General features: G+C 39.6%; 1 protein-coding gene across 15 annotated transcripts in view; it reads left to right on the plus strand.

The window, feature by feature from the left end:
• The first annotated feature begins 234 nt into the window (after window positions 1-234).
• RAD51B (RAD51 paralog B) overlaps window positions 235-21,568 on the plus strand; it is a 411,492-nt gene continuing 390,158 nt past the window's right edge. For 8 of the 15 annotated variants that reach the window (XR_010389391.1, XR_010389390.1, XM_026095718.2 and 5 more), the window contains exons 1-7: window positions 588-759; window positions 2,255-2,348; window positions 3,204-3,317; window positions 5,836-5,952; window positions 13,446-13,582; window positions 18,773-18,892; window positions 19,964-20,147. Coding sequence is in view for 13 of the 15 variants with exons in the window: in XM_026095718.2 (XP_025951503.1) it covers window positions 2,265-2,348; window positions 3,204-3,317; window positions 5,836-5,952; window positions 13,446-13,582; window positions 18,773-18,892; window positions 19,964-20,147 (756 nt within the window). In the remaining 2 variants the exon portion in view is untranslated. The other 7 variants (XM_026095719.2, XM_026095720.2, XM_026095721.2 and 4 more) reach the window with 7 other exon arrangements.

Here is a 21,568-nt window from a genome sequence, read left to right on the forward strand (position 1 = left end):
GAGCTAAAGCGCCTGTCCTTGCCGTTACTACCAGGAACGCGACAGTTCACCTACGCGCCGCTCCGCCTCGCGTGGGAGCATGTTTTGGCCCTACAGCGCGGAAACCTGCCCGCGGCGCAGACCGACACAGGGCCGCGCCGGGCGCCGCCGCTGCCATCGCGGGCCGGGAGCAGCGCGCCCCGCCCGCGCCACGAACCACCGCTCCCGGCATGCCTCGGGCGCCGCGGGGCCGCGTCGGCGCAAGCGATTGGTGGGAGGGGAGCCAATCGCGGGCCTAGGCGCTGCGCGGCGGCGGCCCTGGCCACGGGGCGGTGGGAGGCTTTGAAAAGTTCCCAGGTCAGCGGCGCGCGGGCCGGGCCGGGCTGGAGCGGTGCCCTGGTGGCGGCCCCGCTGGGGGGCGGGGGGGACGGTGTCGCTGCCGGTGTCGCTGCCGGTTCGGCGGTCGCTGCCGCCGCGGCCCCGCTGCCGGCGGGCAGCGCTCAGGCGCCTCTCCGAGACGGCGGGCCGGTGCCCGGCGCGGGCGCAGCGCTGGGAGCGAGGCCGGGGGTGCTGCGCAGCTGCGCTGCGGCCCCGCCAGGAGGTGCGATGGGAGCGGGCGAAGCCGGCGGGTGTTTGAGTAAACTTAGAGGGCGCTGGGGGAGAAACGCCTCTGCCCCGTCTGCTCCGTCGGCGTTCAAGTGTTGGCGGCAATAAACGAGCTTCCCCAGTCCCGATAAAGTGGTAATTTCAAGCCGTCCTGCAGTACCGGTATCGGTGTGTGTAAGTCCGTACCGATTTATTTCTTTTCACGTGCCTCCGTGTTCGCCTGCCGGTCCTTGGGTGGTCTGGCGCCTCAGACGCAGGCTGGGCACGGGGTGCTCTGTGGCCCTTCCTTTCCGCCCCTTCAGTGACAGAATCAGTTCCAAGAACGTCTTGCTCTGCTAGAGTGACACGCGAGCTGTGTGCAAAGCCAGTTACCGCCAGAGCCAGACTATGTGGTTATCATGCAGTAAATGCTTGTTAGTGTAGCCGGTGTTTTCAAGGACACTAAGCTCTTCAAGAAGTTGGCTTTCCTCTCTTGTCCGAAGAGGGTGTTGCAGAGGGGGCAGTTTTTATGTCTCCAGAAGTTTTATCAATTCCACGCTCTTTAAATGTCTCCCTTTTTTTTTGGCCGAAAGTTCTGACTAAATAAATACTAGGGATAATCCCTAATAGTATGTGTGAAACTGTACATATGTGTTTTAACATATGTATAATTTAAGAAAATATGTGTACTTCAGGTTGTTCTGTTATGTTTACTTCTCAGTAGCCAAATACAGAATTGAATAGTATCTGCTATGGTTTTGGTCACTGGAATGGAATGACAGGAAAAACTAGACAAATACAAATAGCTAAGGTTTACATTATTTTTAAGGAGAGAAGGAATCACAGTGATAATAGATAACTGTCTGCTACGTAAAATAGTGTTAGGGCTTCTCTGAATTAATTGGATATTCTTTAAGTGGGAATCTCAAAACGATGAATAAAATATACTTCAGTGACTTTAAATTTACCACAATGCTTGCTACCCTGTTTCAATTTTTTTTCTATGTTTTTAGAATAGAGCAATATTTGCACCGTAGTTCTCGTTATACTTTAGTTCTGATCTTAACGTGCTTGGCTTTGGCCTCTAGATTCTTTGATGCTATTGGCTAAATTAAAGAGCTCTATATTATGAGCATGTTTTTTATTCTTTTACTGTGCTTTTTAAAATTTATATGTAAATACTTAGAAATAGTTACATAGAAGATTATTCAGTCTTTCTGGTGCCTCCTTTGAGTCCTTCCAGTTCTTTTAACATCTGTCCTGAATAGGTGGCCCCCAGAACTGAACATTGTGTTTTTGCTATAGATGTTCTAGGGCTAAATGCTTACTATGAATGCTCTGCTTGCCTTATTTAGGCATTCAAAGATAACTTGCTTTCTTTCTGGTGCCATATAGCATGAGGAGTTCCTGTTCAGCTCATCACTAAGTAATTTCCATCTTTCTCATTTCCCAGGGTAGAAACCTCCATTCTATAAATATTGCTGACTTTTTCTGTTCTTATCAGCATAATCTCATACATGGTCAAGTATGAGGTGATGTAATTTAACATAACTGCTTTCTGAGCTGTAATACAATTTATTATGATAGACTTCCTATGTGTACCTTCTTTCCTGTTCTTTAGCAAGGGAGGAGTGTAATTGTATAGTAATATTTCAGGCCTCTTTCAGACTTCTTTTTGTTTGCCCCATAGATAGGGGAGCATGGCTGCTAAGAAACTGAGAAGAGCAAGGTTGTCTCAGGAGCTGTGTGAAAGGCTGAGTCGCCATCAAATCACTACCTGTCAGGTGAAAGGGAGGTTTTGTGTTTTATTTCATGTACTGTTTATTTTGTTTTTAAATATAACGTACATGGAGCTTTAGTTATAGAAAGTAGGGGGCACTTCAGGCTCTGTTTGGCTTGCTGCCTTCTAAAAATAGAGTTTTAAAGCAATAGATGCCTGACTAAAACATTTAAATGTGTGTGTACTACCTTTCCTTCCACTGAACCTTAAAGTTTCTTACTTTAGTGGAGGCCTGCAGCTGCTACCTTTATGGAGTAAGACATCCATTTATAAGCACCCCACAAAAACATATCTGTATTACATGTCTAGTGTATGAAGAGCATGGTTATTAAAGTGGCATTGATGCTTTCCTATTTTCTGGGCTCAGATCAGAGTTCTGAATGTAGGGTGTTGTTATTCTATCCATTGTGGGTTGATCAGGAATAAGTCTTGAAGTCTTTCTCATGAACTCTTGCCTAAAGATTGCCAAGAGGCCCTGTGTAGTTCAGTAGTGTGCATGCTAAATACAGGATCTGTCCCTGAGTTTGCTATCTAGAAGACACAATGTAATCTGAATGTTTTTCAGGTAGGTAGAGACTTTTGGGGCAAAGAGGTATTATCTCATTGCAGCTATATCAGGCAGTTCTTAAATGTTTGATCCCTTAACTCCATGTTTTTTAAAATATGAATAAAATTTCTTTTAATATAACCTTACTGGTATCAGAGAAAGGTAGGAGAGGTAGAGCATAACATTGAATTATGTGGCAGAGTTGTAAATTTGGTATATGGAACATAGGCTAGTTGTGTGTAAATTGCATCATGTTAGTCCCCAGCCTTGTTCTCTAGGTTGAGTTCTCTGATCTGTTTTATTATCTTTCAGGACTTCTTATGTCTTTCACTATTGGACCTAATGAAAGTGACGGGGCAGAGCTATGGTAATGTGCAGAAGCTTCTTTGTAAAGTCAGCCTAGCTTGTGCTCCCAAAATGCAGACAGTAAGTAAGCTTGTGTTGATTCTGTTTTTAATTCTGTGTCTGAGAAAAAGCTAAACAATGTGACTTTTCTTTTTACCTTGGGGAAAATGGTATATGTTTGTTGTATCTCAGTTTGATTGCACAACAGTTTGATGCAGTGACTTTTATGAGGCATTATAGCCTAAAGAGATTGTTCAGGCTTGCAGAATTGGTTTGGAACACCATGGGGAAGTACAGCATTCTGTCTTGTCTTTCAGTATATATAAGAACTGCTTCTATTCTGAACTGAATAGAAATGTTGATTGCTACAAGCAAAGAACAAGAATTTCATATAAATTGGCTTTTAGATGTAGAATTTAAGTGAAGAAGTAAAGTAATCCTGAAAATACTGTATTTTGTTAGGAAGAATTTTTCCATCCATGTAAATGAGCATATAACATGGCTTAGAATACATCTAGTCTAATTGGGGAGGAAGGAAACAGCTGTTAGCTGCAATGCAAATGTCTGGATTTTGCTTTCTTTTTTGAATTCAGGTGTCAAAAATAATGTCTTGTTAAAACAGAAGAGATAGATGGTTTTGACCTGTATCAATATGCTGAGTAGAAAAGGAAATTTGGTATTAGAGCTCTCTAGTGTCTATCTGGACAAAAAGCTAACAAGATCCAATATCTGGAACTTGAATTAAAAAAAACCCCAAATCCCTGAAATGGGAAATTATAGGAGAATCTTTAGCAACTAGTATGATTTACCATGGGAAAAGATTGCTTAAGGATGTGGTAAATATTCACTCACTTAGATTCCTGATTTAAAGAGTGATTTTTTTTTTTTCTCTCTGAAAAATCCTCTGGTTGAACCATAATTTTGTGGATTAAATACTGAAAACACAGGGTAAAATTTTAGAGTATGTGTTAAGCAAAAAAGCTGGACTAGATGATTGTCTGTTTCCGTGGTACAGTCTACAGGGATTAAGTTTTGTCATAGGTTAAACAAAAATTGTTAAATTGAAATATATGTTGCAGATCCTTCTTCCTCACTATGTATATTCACTCTTCAAGTGAATCTGGGCCTAAACTCAGATCACCTCTGAGCAAGCTAAAATTTATTTGTTTTGTTTTGGCCCATTTTGTGCCCTGAAAGCTATTTTTTGTATATTTCTCTTCCATAGAACTGAAGAACAGAAAATCTGAATGATTTTTGAATATTATTCTAACAAAGTACCTCTCATAACATAGGAGAAAACTGTGGCATGCAAAAGGAATATGCTTTTTTATGATAGTTCTGCCAGCTGTCTTAGCCCTCTGGTGGAACTGGCTGGAAGTTTTTCTGATAAACTTCATCAAAAAAAGCTTAGTTGTTGGCCGCACAATTTATAGACTAAAACATCTACGATTTAGCAGATTTTTTTTTTTTTGCAAGTCCATTGGAAGTACTTCCACAGTACACTATATTCACAGTGGACTATCTTAAGGCTGGGGACTCTGTAGTTTGGAGTAAGTCTGATACATGTATTTCTCAGGGATAGGGAAATCAGGCTTCCAGGAGCAGTCAGTCATGTCAGGCTATGGCAGTATGCTACACGAGGGCTTTGAGGCTCTACATTGTTGGGCCAGGAGTCTGAAGCCTCTGGGAACTCTTTAGCCGTAATGAGAGCAACATCCTTTAGATCTTAGGTTGCTCCTTTTAATATCAAACTTCTAATGTTCAGTGGTTGAATTAAGGACTGTGTTGGTTTTAGCAGGTGTTTGCAAAGTCCAAGGAGGATAATTTCTTTTGAAAACACCGTGTTTTGATGTTTCCAGATCAGTGTTTCCATTTTATTATTTCTTCTTTGGTTTAGATTGATTCCCCAAATGAAAATAATTCCTGTGAGCTAGAATGCTGATCTTGGGACAGTTCTAGTCAGCAGAGGAACTAGGAATTCAGCTCTTCTATTGGTTCTGTACCTGTTTCCTTAACTAGCCTTCCTCACAAAAAAAAAAAAAAGAAAAAAAAGAATGGCTACGAGATCTGCCCAGATCTTGTTCAAAGACTTAGGAATCTTTAGCAAACCTTTTCTTGAACCCATATAGCTTTGAATTGCTAATTAACATTGACTGGGTACTTGGTTTTAGGTTTCACTGTGAATGTTCTGCATGCTAACTACATATATAATGTTTCCTCATTTAAAAGTCATAGTTCTATGGGTTAAAAGCAAGCAGTGTTGAATGGAAACAGAGAAGACCTTTGAAACATCATTGTAAAATGCTTATTTTCATTTAATATTGTGGTGTGGAAGAATTTAAAAGATGGGAGTATAAAACCTTGATATGGATACAACTCTTAAATTTACTCTGTGAGCTGTAAATGGGATATACATGTGAGGAAGGGTGATGGGGAAAGAAGGGAATGTAGGTGAAGACTGGGGCTGTATGCTTATTGGCAAGTGCTAAGTCATTCTAGGTCGATGAAAGTAAATGTGAGAAATTCACTATTTCAAGGTGTTTAAAAATAAATAATAAAATGCCTTTTCTGACTTGAATTTTTCCTCCACCTGTTGCAGGCTTATGAAATGAAAGTGAGGAGGGCTGTCAACCCCTCCTCAGCCTTCTTATCAACCAGCTTGCATGGTCTGGATAAAGTCTTGCATGGTGGAGTGCCCTGTGGATCCCTCACAGAGGTAACTTGTTCGGTGTGTTCTTCGGCAGTCACACATCACACGTAGAACTCACAAGTCACAGCCAGATTGGACGCCATTGTGCCCGTTTTTTTTAAAAATAGACAACAGTGTTGGATGAGAAGTGGGTTGTTTTTTTTTTGATTAGTAGAAGCTGCATTTTTATATGTTTCTACAGTGTGTCATGTAAGTGAGGAAATTAAGGAATTAAGAGATTTGGTTACCACATTTTCCTTCAGAAAAAAGAAAATTCTCCCAGAAACTGAAATAATAAATGCCACATTATTGTTTAACTCAAGAACATGCTGTTACCTGAATTTTACAGTGAGAAAGGTGTAAGTGTAAAATGAGATCTGCAGTGTGGTTCAGTGGTCAGAGCAGAAGGTGCTGAATCAGGAGGCTATCCATCTTCTGACACTGAGTCACTCTGACTCTACCAAGCCATTAGTTTTCATACAGTTACAATGAGTAATCAGGTCAAAAGCATGACACACAAGTATGAAAATGATTGTACACAATTTTCAGTTTTTTATATAAATAACTAATTTATACAATAATTCTGTAAGGTATTCTTTTAAAAAATGGTAATGTAATTAAGGCTTATGTTATAGTTTATATGCATATACCTTACAACACTACGAATTGCAGATAGATCTAAGTCTGTCACTCTCTGGCTTTTGGATGCGATGCTACTTTTTTGCCTGGAGTTTTCCTTGAAAAACAAGAGCGCACTTTATCTTTTAGTAGTTGACAACTCTGACCTTGCAGAAATTGATAGTAACTTGCGCAGTTTCTAAAATCTGGAAAGAGGATTTAGCTAAATATTCAGGGGAGTCATTCAGTATTACAAAAATACAAAGATGCAACCTCTGGCTCAGGAAGTTGCTGAGCCACAAATTGCTGGAGGTAGAAAAGCATATATTGGAGGGAGTATCAATATCTGTGTCCTTTTCTTATGTTATTCCCTGGCCATGTGTTGTAAGCCCACATTAGATACAGAATCCTGAGCTAGGTGGACATTGGTTTTATGCAGTGTAGCCATATGTACATTTTTTATAGCGAAGTTCTTCTGAACTCAGCTATGCACTTGAAATGAGTGGAAAAAATACATATTATGTCTCATATGTTCTGAATTTAGACAAATTGAAACCATTTTTCCTTGAACATTTTAACATCCCTCGCTAATTATTTTTTGTCGACTTTCCACAGTAGAGGAGAGCAAGTGAGAAGCTACAAAAACCTTATTATGACAAAAATACTTTTTTCCCCTCCCTATGGTCAAAATATGTTGGTTTTGATCTCATAGAAATCATCTGTGAAATATGATAGCGACTTAAAACAGATTAGAATTTAAATGGCCCTGAGTTTAACAGTTCCTGTGATGCTAACCTCATGTAATGAGGGGTTATTACTTTTTAAAAACTATGAATATTTCTTTTTGTGTATGGTGTACAGGAATATACAGCATTCAGGCCTTCGTAAAAATGGTTAAGAATGCATCTGTGAATTTACATAGTTCTGTCAGAATTCACATTTCTTCATATTTAGGCCTAGCTTTGTTCCTAATTTACTGTAAGGAAATCAGATTGGAATAACAACTTTAAGATGACTAGTACTCAGTCTTAGGTTGAATTTTGGGGATAAAGACTTGCTAAATTCTGTTCAGTTGAAGAACAAAGCTGTTCTTTAGTTAGCTATAAATAGCAGTGGGATATATAGGGTCCTGAGACAGTAACCACGTTGCTGTTAAAGAACAGTATCTTCAGCAGGAGATGAGTTATTGGTTCCTAAAAACATTTTTCTCAGCACAACAGTGACCAAGCTAGGTGGTGTTTGACTCTCATTTGGATCATTATTCATGATAGCCTTTAGTCTGGAGAAGAGAGGAGTAAGGGGAGATCTTGTCAATGAGTATAAATGTCTGAAGGGAGAGTGCAGAGAGGATGGGGCCAGCCTCTTCTCAGTGGTGCCCAAGGATAGGATGAGACGCAAGAGGCACAAACTGAAACACAGGAAGTTCCGCGTGAACCTAAGGAAAAAATTTTTACTGTATAGGTGATGGAGCACTGGAGCAGGTTGCCCAGGGGTTGTGGAGTCTCTGTCCTTGCAGTTCTTCAGAAGTTGTCTGGACATGGTCCTGGGCAACATGGTCTAGGTGATTCTGCTTGACAGGGAGAGTTGGACTAGATGGTATCTAAAGATCCCTTCCAACCTTAACTGTACTGTGATTCTGTGATTCATGCAGGCAACTGACAAAATAGCAAAGTGTTTGAAAAGTGCTCTGTCCAGTTCTGGGCTCTGTGGTAAAGAGAGATGATGGAGTTACTGGAGCAAGTCCAGCAAATGGCCACTAAGATGATTAAGGGACAGGAGCATCTGTCAGATGAAGAAAGGCTGAGAGAGATGGGACTGTTTAGCCTGAAAAAGAGAAGGCTTGGAGGACTTGTCAATGTGTATATCTGATAGGAGGGTGTAAAGAAGATGGAGCCAGACTCTTTTCAGTGGTGCATACTGACAGGACAAGAGGCAATGGGGACAAACTGCAACACAGGAAAGAAGTTCTGTCTGAACACAAGAAAAAACATTTTGCTGTGAGGGCGACTGAGCACTGGACAGGTTGCTCAGAGAGGTTGTAGAGTCTCCATCCTTGGAGATATTGAAAAACTGCACATGGTCCTGGGCAACCTGCTCAACGTGACCCTGCTTAAGCAAGGGGATTGGATTAGATGATCTTCAGAAGCCCCTTCCAACCTCAGCTGTTTTGTGATTACGTGAAAATAAATGATGTTTTCTTGTGGCTTGGATATGGTTTTCAGGGCGTTTCCATCTGATCCTCTGACTTTTCCTTGATGGGGAATTGCTGTTCACATGCTTGTTCTGCCTAAAGTACTGAATTGTACTTCCTTAGTTGGTGTTTAGAGGCACTGTTGCACATGTAGGAGAAAAAGATGTGCCTTTCCCTGTGATGTGCCTATGCTGGCATGTCCTTGAGCCTCTGTCACTGGCTCATGGTTGGTGCCCAAAACAAGAATGTCCTCTTTATATGTTACTGAATTATCAATCAACCCTGATAACTCATTCTGTTTCTGTACCCCTTCCTGCAGCTTGGCCTTTTTTTGAGTAAAAGATGGCCAGTGTATAAGTTTGCATTCAAGGATCCTGAAATAGTTTTTTTCTAATGAACAAAAGCAAGTGGATGTGGTCCTGTTGGGTCAGAAGAACCATGCAGTTAATGTACAAGGCTGCTGACAATGATGTTGTCATGAATGTTTGTCTTTTGACTGAATCCTAAGGATAGCTATCATTCAGCTATCAGTGCAGACTCTCTGACGTGTTCTTGCCTGGATACCAGGTGGAATGGCTCTCGGACGTGGACAGACTTTAAGTTTGCCGATTATTGCGCTCATGGCCTTGCCCTAGTGTGAGATCTGACAAAAGCAATAGCTGGCATGTTGAGAATTTTACTGGAGTTCAGGTAAACATTGACTTTAAAGTTTTTTTTTTTATTTAAGAGGAAGGTCTGCAAACAGTTAATCTCAAAACATGGATGTCAGACATATTTTTCTTCAGATAGTATAAAATAATGCTTATCGGGAAATAAGTAAAATGTTTAATTTTCCAGTGCTATGTATTTTGCAATCCTTCTTAGCTTTGTTAATTATCACAATACTTAAATTTTTAATTTTTTTATTTTTAGTATTTCTTTAAAACATTGGTCTTTTTAGGTATCAGAATATGTGGGAGACTATTGCTAAAGTCTGTTTTAAGAATGGTCATGTTCCATACATATCAATGTATGTAAAAGTAATTGAGGGAAATAAAAATAACATATTTGAAGTTAGGTTAACTCTTACTTGATTGCAGATGGAAAGCACTGTCAGGATAGCCTTTGGACTTCAGATCTTTCTCTGAAAAATCTTTTGTGTGTTAAATTTTTTACTTTAACATCTTTTGATTAAAAATGCAGAGACCTACCTAATGCAGATATCTTAAATGCATGGTACACTAAGAGATTGAAATATTGAAGTCTGTACAAGACATCTAGTGGATCAGGCTAGAACTGCAAGTGCTAGGTCCTTCCACAAGTAGCTTGGTCTTGGTTGCACTGTCATACCAGTTCAAATTACTTTATGCGTCGGTATTGTCAATCAGAAATATTTTAAAGATAACTAAGTAGACTCCAGAAATTAGAAGACTAGTTTAGAGATAGTGGCTAAGAAAAAAAGTGTGTTGCTTCTTATTTGCCTTTTAGGTGTTAAATCTGGAAAGAGATAAGGCCATGTGTTTGCAGTTTCTCAACAAGCATAAGGGCAGAGAAAAATTAACTATGCAGAAAATGATTTTCCTGTTTAAAGCTTTGTTCTGGAGTGATGCGATTAAGAGCGTTTTTGCAAGAGCCATGAGATCTGAAGTAGTCTCAAAGGTTGGCAGCACTGCAAGTGTTCTTCAGTGTGATTGTTAAGGAAATTTTAGTAGAAAGCTATCAAGTGTCTGCTGCTGCTTTGATGCTGCATTGTAGCTTGCAAACGCTCTCAGGTCCAGTTCTTTTTGGATTCAATTCATTCTAAATTGCTCCTTTATAACTTACTGGAGCACAGCTGACCAGCAGATTGTCCTTTGGTATTTTTGTTATTAGGCAGATATTCCAAGTCTGAGAGAAGTTCTCTTCAAAACTATGTTGTTTGGAGCGTTTACTTCCTGACTGATGTGGCTAAATCATCCCCTTCCTGTTACTTTACCCAGCAGTGAGGGTGGTTGGAAACTTGGAGTTCGAATACATGAACCACAGGGTTAAGAGTTCTGATGGTATCTTCTATGGCCAAATCTGCTTGCTTTTTAAGTGTCAGGGGGATTTGATTTGCCTTATACTGTCTCAGACAATTTTTCCCAAACCACTATTAGGGTTTAGATTGGAAATTAAATCATAACTGAAATTTTGTGGTCAGATGTCAGAACTTTTGGCCAACTCCTCTGAGCAAAAGCTAAAGTAATGAGTTTGTGGACATTGAAGAGTTTAATCCTCTGGGTAGCTGAAGAAGAATTAGTTGCTTGTGACTTTATCCAAACCTTACAGATGTGCCAGGGAAAATAATATATAGCTTACTGAAAAATAAAAGTATATTTTATTAGGCAGAGATAAATTAAAAACTGTTGTAGTCCTCACATTTCTGTCTGCGTAGACTCTTGATTTTAAAAGCAAATTTAGAGTAAGACAACCTCAGCAAACTTTTTGCAGACATTGGGTTTAAATTACATTAGAGGCACTTTAGCCTTTTTTTCCAACTAAGTTTGTATTGTTCAAAATGTTTGCTGAACCAGTGGTAGCCATAGTAAAATGGTATAGTTTTTTAAAATTGTTCACTGTGGATTATTTCAAATGCCATTTTAATGTCTATTAAATGAATGCTGATAAAAGGTGAATTATTGTTGTCTCTGGGAATGGAAATTCTCTCCTGCTTCATTGGGTTGCTTCGTCATACTAGCTAATATTGCAAGATTCTCTGTCTCTTTCTGATATGATGCAGATCTCCCCAGACATGTTTATGGCACCTCTGCTGAATTAACTTGTGAATTAACTCATCAACCACTGAAATAAATATTGTTGATTTCAATGCACCTCCTAGGCAGGGCTCAATCTTCAAAGGTTTTTATGAGGTCTCCTCACAATTGTCCAAACACTTCAATTTAACAACTGGATTGATGACCTCCCCTCATTCATTTCAAGTTGACTTGTTAAGCAGAAACAGCTGGTGAGATTCATTGGCTATCACAGTCTGAAAAATATGTATTGTCTCTGCAATTTTAATATATGCTTTGTGTTCACATTAAAATGTGGCAGCTGTTGTTGATGCTATATTTTGTAAACTAGGTACAATGGGTGGGGTACTGCTACTTGTATAAATATGGCTAATTCCTGATTGGTAGTTCACTAAATCCAACGTGCTGCTAAACAAAAACCATCAAATATGTTCCATATATCAAAGCTTGAAGTGAATTGACTGATATGACTTGGTTTTCAAGCCTTTTATAAAGACAAAGTGATTAGAAGGATTTTTAATTGGAGAGTGTAGCAGTCCCACAGTGTTCCTCTGTAAACTTTCTGTGTTTTAATCATGCTACTGCTGCTTAAAATGACAGCATACCAGTACTGTAGTTTCTTGAGGTGAAGCGATGTTCGTACTTAGAACCAAACTATCATGCACTCTGGCTCAAAAATCGGTTTGATTTTTGGCTCTGTCATTTTTTAGTTTTTTTTTTTTTAATTTCAATAAATTTACCTCTGAATTTAACTCTGTTTTGGCAGTGCGTGGTATTTTGAGAAGTTGTTTTATTTTGTAGTGTAATTTTCCTGGACAAGCTTTCATTTATCTTGCATTATTATTTAGTCCGTGCTAGGGTCAGAATGGACTCATAGCTCTCTGCTATTAGTGGGTTAGGTCATTTCAGCTTTGTATTTACTGTGTTTTTCAGCCCTCCTAGTATTAAAAGTATGTCCTCATCTCCCTTCCCAGAAGCAGTGACAGTGTGATATTGTATTTAAAGAAAAGTACACTACCAATGGACATATGGTTGTTTGAACAGAGTCCAGCATTTGCAGTCTCTGTAAGGTCTGCTGTAGAAAAAGAACGGCCTACTGCTGTCTCTAGTAGACAGATCTTGTGCTCGGAGACTAGGGATCTCATCAAATAATGTGTTCTTTTGATCATTGTGGTTTTGCTCTTGGATCAGAATCATACTGGAACCATTTCACACAAGTTGAGTGCATTCTGTTTGAATACTGCCTAACCGCAGGAGCCTTTGAGTAAGTGCAGGTGAAAGCTGAAAACTGGCATGCTTATCTGGCTTGTTAAATGATGTGTGTGTTGAAATATGGCGATAGGGAGTTAACACCAATGACAAAATGCATGCTGCATAGAGAATAATTTCAGTGAAATATGACAAGCTAATATCTAACATCTCCCGTTACTTTATAGCAGGAGTATTAAAGATGTTTTCTCTGGGGCAGATAAAATCTGATTATGTATATGTGGTTCACATTACAGATTCAGACTTCACAGCAATTATACTTGTGATTTCTAAGTGGGACTTGATTATAACCAAGGCAATGATGATACCTCATCAGTGATTTAGCTCTGTGAACCTATTAGCTTTTGACTTTAGTTTCAAGGAGATATCAACTCTAATGGTCATTGATGTAATATGAATATCACCTGTGAATCTTTTCGTTCTGCTGTATTTTAGAAGGTAGCACAAAGAAGGAGGCAGAATTGTCTGGGTGTGGCTCTAGGGAAGATCTTGTAAATGGGGAGGGGAACAGAGCACCTCAAAGATGAGATGTAAGGAAGTGGAGAAAGGAGGATGGTGGAGAAAGAAAAATGAATTACAAGAGTAGTGCTGCTTCTGAAGAGGAATTATTTTTTACCAGTGATGAATTTGACTGCAAGGGTGAAATGAATGTGACATCTCTTGCTTATGCTGGTAATTTTTCCTTCTAGATAACTAGCCCACCAGGTTGTGGCAAAACTCAGTTTTGTATTATGATGAGTGTTCTGGCTACACTACCTATAAGCATGGGAGGACTGAATGGGGCTGTTATATACATTGACACAGAGTCTGCGTTCAGTGCTGAAAGGTAAGATGCATAATTCTAAAATACACACTTTCAACTTCTTTAGCTTTGTCTTAGAGCCTTCAAATATATTTCGAGCAATAATTAAGCTTTTCTGGAATAGTTACCTATGGTAGTTATTAAGCATTCTACTGATATATGCAGTTATTCCAGATATGGTAAAATTCACTGAGTAGAAGTATTTGCCCACCTTCTTAATTTGTATGATATTGTGGATTTGTGATATGACAGCTGGATAACACTCTCTCTAATTTATAAATGGTTTTAACAATCCTGTACCTAAGATCTTTCTTTGTACTTTAATTTGTGAAGTTAGCAAGGATGTTTTTGAGGATGCGAAGGCTTAACATTTTGAGTGCAAAGGAAATGCAAGTTGTTCTATAATCAATAGGAATAACATAGCCTGTTTTCCTTGAGATTGCTGTACTACATCTGCTGAGTGCCCCTTTCCTTTCCTCTGCACCCCTGAGTTCCTTCTGCAATAACCTCATTTCCCTCCTATATTGTTAGTGGCCCTGCAGTACAATATTCCATTCACCCTCTAATATTTCTACTTCATCTAATATCCCCTGCTTTGCCCACACAACAGGTGTTCATCTGTGCACTTACTATGTCTTCTAACCACTGAATGGACAGGAGAGAATATGCGCTATATCTGGTTGAGAGTATAGATGTATGCATGTTGGTTACCAGAGCGTAGCAAGAGTGATTACAGGGTTCTGGGGATGAGAGTCAGGCCCAGTGGCCCAAGTGGTGTTCTCCTAGATTCTGTTGGGAAAGGCTTGGGGAAAGCAGACAAATCCTGTGGATTGATACCTGGTTGCACAGCTGGTGAGACTTCCTTTGAGGACTACTAAGGAGAGGTGGGGTCTGGTTGCCAAAGTGGGGCAAGAGCATCTTTGCCAACAGATTAGTCAGCCTGATGAGAGTATTAAACTAGGAATTGCAGGGGAGGTAGCAGTGGACAGGATTTGGAAGCAAAGGTTATGGGGTGACAGGAACAAGAAACCTCAGAAGTGATAAAACAGGGTGAAAAGGCACCAACATGTGAAGGAGAAGAAAGTGACTGGGAACAATCAGCATGGATTTACCAAGGGTGAATCATGCCCAACCAGCCTCCTTGCCTTCTGTAATAAAATGACTAGGTTTGTCATTGAGGGGATTTCACTTGCCTTGACTTTAGCAAGGCTTTCAACACAGTCTCCCACAATTTCCAAGTTAGGATGGTGTGGTCTGAATGGGTGGACAGCTAGATAGGTGAAAACGTGGTTGGACTCAGAGTAGTGGTTAGTGAGTCATGGAGTTACAAGTGGGGTACTGGGGGGGAGGGGGTCTGTTCTGGCACCTGTCCTATTCAGCATCTTTACCGGTGGCCTGGAGGGAGGTGATGAAATGCACTGTTAAGTTTTCAGTCGATACCAGATTGGGGGAGGGGGCACCTGTCCATAAGCTTGAGGGCCACGCTACCATTCGAAGGGATTTGGACAGACTGGAGCATCAGGCCAACAGGAACTTTATAACATTCAGCAAGGACAAATGCAGATTCCTGCACCTGGAAAGGAAGAACCTCTTGTAACAACACATGCTGGGATGACTGTCTGGGGAGGAGCTCCGCTGGAAAGGATTTGTGGGTCTTAACAGGCATCAAGCTGCACATGAGCCAGCAGTGTGCGCTGGCAGCAAAGGCCAACAGCCTCTTGGGCTGAATTCACAGGAGCAGAGTCAGCAGAGTGAGCGAAGTGATTATCCCCCTCTACTTGCTGCTCATTAGACCACATCTAGATACTGTGTCCAATTTTGGGCCCCCAGTATGAGGAAGACATGACAAACTGGAGTGAGTTAAGTGAAGGGCCACCAAGATGGTTGGAAGCTAAAGTGCTTGCAGTGTGAGGAGAGGCTGAGGAAGCTGGGCTTGTTCAGCCTGGAGAAGACACAGCAGTGGGGGGTGATAACGGCAGCCTTCCCCTACCTAGGAGGAGGTCATCAAAAAGGCAGCACAGTGGTATGTAGCAGGGAGACAACAGGCATAAATTGAAACAAGCAGTTCCAAATGGATATAGGGAGAAGCTTTTTCTCATGAGGACAGTCAAGCATTGGAACAGGTTGCTCAGAAAGGTTGTGCTACCTCCATCCTTGGAGGTTTTTGAAACCTGACTAGAGAAAGCCCTGAGTAATCTGATCTGACCTCATAGCTGACCCTGCTTTAAGCAGGATGTTGGACTAGAGATCTCCTGAGCTCCCTTCTAACCTGAATTTTCCTATGATTCTATAATCTATAATTACCGATAGCTTGCCGTTAAAAGAATTTTTTTCTGTTCTAAACACTTCAGATACAAGAGAGTAAATATTCATTGAATTGCACCTTACTTTAAAAGGACAAATGGAGAGATTTACCTGGCAGTGTCTTTATTTAAAACAGAAAACTTTCTATCAGAAAGCCCAGGAGGATAAGAATATCCCTGCTGCCTTTTAGGGATGAGAGAAATGCATGCTTAATTGTAGCTGTCATTACTGGCTGTAATGCCATGCTGTGTCAAGAGAGATACTGCATAAACCTGGCTAACTTTTTCTTTTGCTCACAGATGTTTCTTTTTTGTTATTCTGCCTAGATAGGCTTAGTTCAGGGCAGGAGCTTTTTGCTTTCACAGGCTTTGACACTCTATTATTTATTCTCTAACATGGCATTTTAGTTCAGTCTAATAGTAATGCTGGGAAGAGGGATCAGAATTGAGGCTGGTCTCCTAAGATATACTACTGTTTGCTGTATTGTATATGTTTTTCTGATATGCAGTAGAAGAGCTGTAACAGTGCAGAGGGTGTCCATTGTTCAGCTTCGTCGGCATGTCGACACCAGAACAGGTAGATGCAATACCCATGATAATCCTGGAAATCAAAATTACTGTCATTGGTTTGGTAGCAGTTCAGTTCAAATCTAGCCAGCTATTAACTGAAAATGTACCAGACCTGTTCAGTCAGTCTGAAAGTAATTTCATCTGCTTATTCAAGCAGACAAATTATTTATGTATAGCTTCTGAAAAGCACTGGATGCATATTTCTGTAAACCAGTGTTGAGAACACTGAGGGATTTTCTACCTCATGGGCCCCTGCCCTGATTACAGAGAACATCACTTACGTTCTGTGCAGTGTTTGCGTTCCTCATGACAAATAGGATTTAGATTTTAAAGAACTCTGAACCTGCATGGTGCTGTGCAGATAGTACTGTGATCTTAGCAAGATTTCAGTAAGTAGGTCATTTTAAGCCAATTTGTGTAATGGTGTTCTTTGCGATATGCTCATTGGAAGCATACTGAAATCGCATTTCATGCAGGCAGTTGAATAACTTAGATTACTTACCACGTGCAGAATCCAAAATGGGCTGCATGGTTTGCTATGCAAATGCAGAGCCAAGATTCTGACCCTGCAAGTTCTTCAGGGCAAGTTTGGATGTAATGAATAGTAAATATAAAGGAATGAGATAGATGCTATTATAATGAAATTTCTTACTTGGGATAGGCATATTAATATTCAAGCTTGTTATTTCTATTTTTAAACCAAAGTGATTTAGAATAGTTTTTCTAAAATTGCTTTAACATTTTTCATTTTAATAAAAAGAGGTTAAATAAAAAGGATTAAGATCATCAATAAGTTGTGTCTACAGGTATCATCCACTAGAAGTCACTCTTCCCAAGCTGATAGGGTGGGGGATAAGAACGCCTAAAATAAAGCATAGGTATTTTCTATTTCTATTCCTAAAAATAAAATCTTCATTGCGAAAAATATTTACTGTGCTCAGATTTGCAAGTATGAGTATCTAAAATTAAATTCTTGGATCTGTATTTACTGACCTAGAAAAAAATGGCCCTGTGTTCAGGGGTGTGGAGCTTCTTTCCACTGACTTCAGCAGAGTTTGCAGGCAGGCAGTAAAATGTGTGTCATTTAGTGTCCTCAGTGATTTTATATATACAGGTTCATTAAAAATATTGGCCTCTCATCAGTAAATTGTTAAGTTTTACATCTGTATGAGTTTTTTTCAAAGCCTAGTTTCTGAATATGAGTACTTGACAATAAAGGATGAATACCCAACCTCTTTTGACTCTTTTTGGTGTTAATCACCAGTTGTCTGATAAACTTACTCTACAGTGGTAATAAACAGTGGTATGTTTAACAATTGTAATTCAAGGTTTTGAAGGGTCATGAATTTGCTAATAAGGTAGTGGAGAATATTCAGGCAGGAAATCACTTATTCAAATCTATCAGTGAAGCTGCCGCTTAAACTGTCTAGTTATATCGTTGTATCATGTCAGTTGTACCTGTCCTGTCTGATGGAATGGATGTTCTGTCATAGCCACCTGGCAACTAGTCTTAGGTAGCCTTAGTTGCTTTTTGAGACAATGCTGGTATTTTTTGCTGTGTTCTAAAAATTACATTTCCTTAAGATTTCTCTAAGTCCTTTTTACAGAGAGGTAGCTGGCACAGCGACAATAGTCCCAGTAAAAACATCTCCCATCTAACTGATGTTGCTTTTGTTTTTGAGGAGACATTATCTGTGAAAAGCTTTTCAGCTTGGTGAATGTTCTTTCCATACATACTTTTATAAGTATTTACAATTGAATTGGGCTCTCTTCTTTGCAGTCTTGCTTGCATGTTGGCTGGATCTCATCACAGAGGTCATAATTTTGTTTGTTAGCAGCTTATTGTCAAACTTCTATGGTGACATAAAGCCTGCTTTATGATCTCAATGCAAGATAAAGGTAGAAGGGAATATGATGTGGGTTGGAGAGTATGTTTGTTTAAATGAAAGAATTGGTTAAATACTATAATTAAAACAGGACAATACTTGGCAATTGTGTAAAGCCTCGTGCAAAACTCAAAAAGGACTTTGCATTCAGTAACTGTAAACTTTGCAGCTTCCTTCTAACAGAGAAGTGCTTTTTCTTTGTGTACAGGCATATTATGTCTTGCCCAAGTTTACCATTGACTCTAGCATCACTGGGAAGAGAACCTACATGTTCTGACTTCGAGTATTTTGGTCTGACCACTAAAATATGCTTCACCTTTGAAAAAGATTTCCAGTATTACTTGGTATCTTCCTATCCTTCAGAGCTTTGCTTTACTTTGTATTGTGAATCCTTGATGCCTTATTACCCTACATGCCTATTGCTTTTTCAGTGTTTTGTCTTTTGTTTTTGATAGGTTGGTTGAGATAGCAGGAAACAGATTCCCTGCTTATTTTGACTCAGATGAAAAGCTGTTTTCCATGACCTGTAGCGTTTACCTGTATCGCGAGTTGACCTGTGGCAGTGTACTGAAAAGGTATTCCTCTAGAGTTCAAAAGGAGAGACCATTTTGACTGTATTATCTATAATAGTATTTGTTTGATTCCAGAGTTTATGAAGACTAATTAATTTCTTTGAGGCCTTTTCATGTTGATATGAATATGGTTTCTGACAAAGTAAAACTGGTACAAAAAGACTGACATTACTCTTTATTTGTGAAGTTTATGAAGTGATTTCTCATTTCCTTTCATGACCCATGCACTTGATGTTTTATAATAAACAATTTCTGATAGACAAGTTCCATATGATCTGACCTTTGTAAGCCTTTAAAAGAGAACTGTTCATCTGACAGGTGCTTGACTTGACCTGTCTTGATTTCTGTGGAGGGACTATAGTATAAGAGTTAAATTTGCCAAGAAATGGAAAGGAGTTACTCCTCCTTCAGAGCAGGAAGACTGGGACCTTTCCAGCAGTGAGAGGGAGAAATTGTTTTGCAGTCATAAGTCTGAAGACTGTTGCTGGCAGCCCTGTGTTGCTGAGTTGCTACTTTATATTAATTTGTGAATACACATTGACATGAAAATGGATTAATTCATACTTAAGCATCTTTGTGAGCATTCTACACTAGTGACAGGATACCTGTTCCTCGTCCTAGGGCAGTTTTATCAGAAAAGAATAGTTATTTGCGTGTTATCAACAGATTAAGTTTGGCGTACTGTGTTTGAAGTATATAGAGAGATATTTGGCTTTCTGCATATACAGATGCCAAGGATTCCGGTGTTGGCCATGGGATGCTGTTACTGTGAACAAAAAGGCACAGTTTCAATGTCTACTTAATTTTCTCTCTCCGCCATTCAGGGGTTGTACGGCATACTGTTGCTAACTACAGATTCTTCCAAACCCCTCTGTCAGGGGGGGTCCTGCCCTGGGTTATGTGGCCCTTTGCAACCTGAGATTCCTTTGCAGATCTCTCTGAAGCGTTCAGATGTTGGAGTGGTGTGTGAGAGAGAAAGAGGGGTTGACTTAGCTTATTAAAATATACCTTTTATTTAAACAATTTCAGGATTATAAAACAATGTGTGACTAACATTAAGTTACTTTTTTATAGGATTAAGTCTTTGGAAGAAGAAATTATTTCAAAGAAAGTTAAGCTTATAATAATCGACTCTGTTGCTTCAGTCGTCAGAAAGGAGTTTGATACAAAACTCCAAGGCAATCTGACAGAGAGAAGTAACTTTTTGGCTAGAGGAGCATCACTGTTGAAGTATTTGGCAGAGGAGTTCTCAATACCAGTAAGTTCTTCCTCCTTTTCTAAGTTTCCGACTTCTGACACTGAGTAATAAAATCAGAGAAGAATGAAAATGTTATGAAGATGAAAAACAGATGAAGTTCCTAGCAGGGCTTTTCAAGCAGGTATCAGTTCGAAAATATCTGGGGAACGGAGGAACCGTAACAGCTCTCTTTGGTCATTTTTCTTGTCTTTTTTCTTCTTAATATTTATTTTTGACTTCAAAGAAGGATTTACAAGATTCTCTGTACAGCTGTTTTTCAGTGCTTTGTTATTTATTTTTCTCTTAAATCTCGTATTTTGTGTTGCTACAATTTAATGTGGTTTGCCCAGTTGGTTCCTTTCTAATGCAATGCTTCAATCCTTTCTTTACTCTGCCTGGGTGAAGATCTCTTTAGGCCTCTGTCACTTCTGTTTAAGTCTGTAGAATTGAAAAGGCCTTATGCTCTATAGGAATGTACATTCTTTTGTGACTGATAATGTATGCTAACTAATGTGGAAAGGAAGCTCACCAAATCCTTGTCTGTGGATTTGCCCATAAAATATGAAGGAAGAATCTACAATATCACAGATGCCCTTAGTCCAGGGACCAAGTGAAAATGATCAAAAGGTTATTACAAGACATAAGCTCCATAAAAGTAGATGGGAGGAAAAATAGCTTCCTTCATGATATGATCATCAAGGGATCAGAAACAGAAGTCAAAAGATGTCATTGAGACTCAAGTGTTGGAAATATTTCCTAATACAGGTAAGATACTCCTCATTGCAGTGTAAGAGAGAAACCGTGGCAAGAACTTGAGTTAGACTGGTGGGGTCTCTTTCCTCTGTCTCTTCAGAGGTTGTGGTAACTATCGTGTCAGAAATACATGTCAGAGGTGTAGAACTGAGTTTAAGAGGAATGGATTTCTTTCTGCCATGTAATATGTTAGGAGGAAAGATTTTCCTCTTTGGAGGAAAATAAGCCTTGCAAAAGTGCCTTTAAAGTTCAGGTACAAAAGGCAGTGTCCTAAATTAGTGTACCTAGTAGTATTTATAGTGCTAAAAACAAGCCAGGCGAACTGTTTGCAAGAAAGTAGGTACACCTATGACACAGATACTTTGGAAAAATCTGATGCTGTTCTTTGAAAACATAAATAGCTTTTTATTGGAAGACATTATTTTTCCTTCTTTATTTTCTCCTCCCTTTCTTCCACCTCCCCCCGTCCCCAAATCCTGCTTTCATTAAAATGGTGAAACTGAGCTGGGTTAGAGCCTCTGACAGTCCAGGCTGCTGCCCTGCTTACAGTCAGAGACAGTGTTGATATTCACAAAGCTCTTAAAATTGGACAAAGGCAAGTAGCATAAGCTTACAATCCTAATTCATCTATACAAGAACAAAAATAAAGCTAGAGCATTTAAAGGCTTCCATTATGTTAAAGCTAATGT

The sequence above is a fragment of the Dromaius novaehollandiae genome, chromosome 5, assembly GCF_036370855.1.
Source record: "Dromaius novaehollandiae isolate bDroNov1 chromosome 5, bDroNov1.hap1, whole genome shotgun sequence".
Classification (NCBI taxonomy): domain Eukaryota; kingdom Metazoa; phylum Chordata; class Aves; order Casuariiformes; family Dromaiidae; genus Dromaius; species Dromaius novaehollandiae.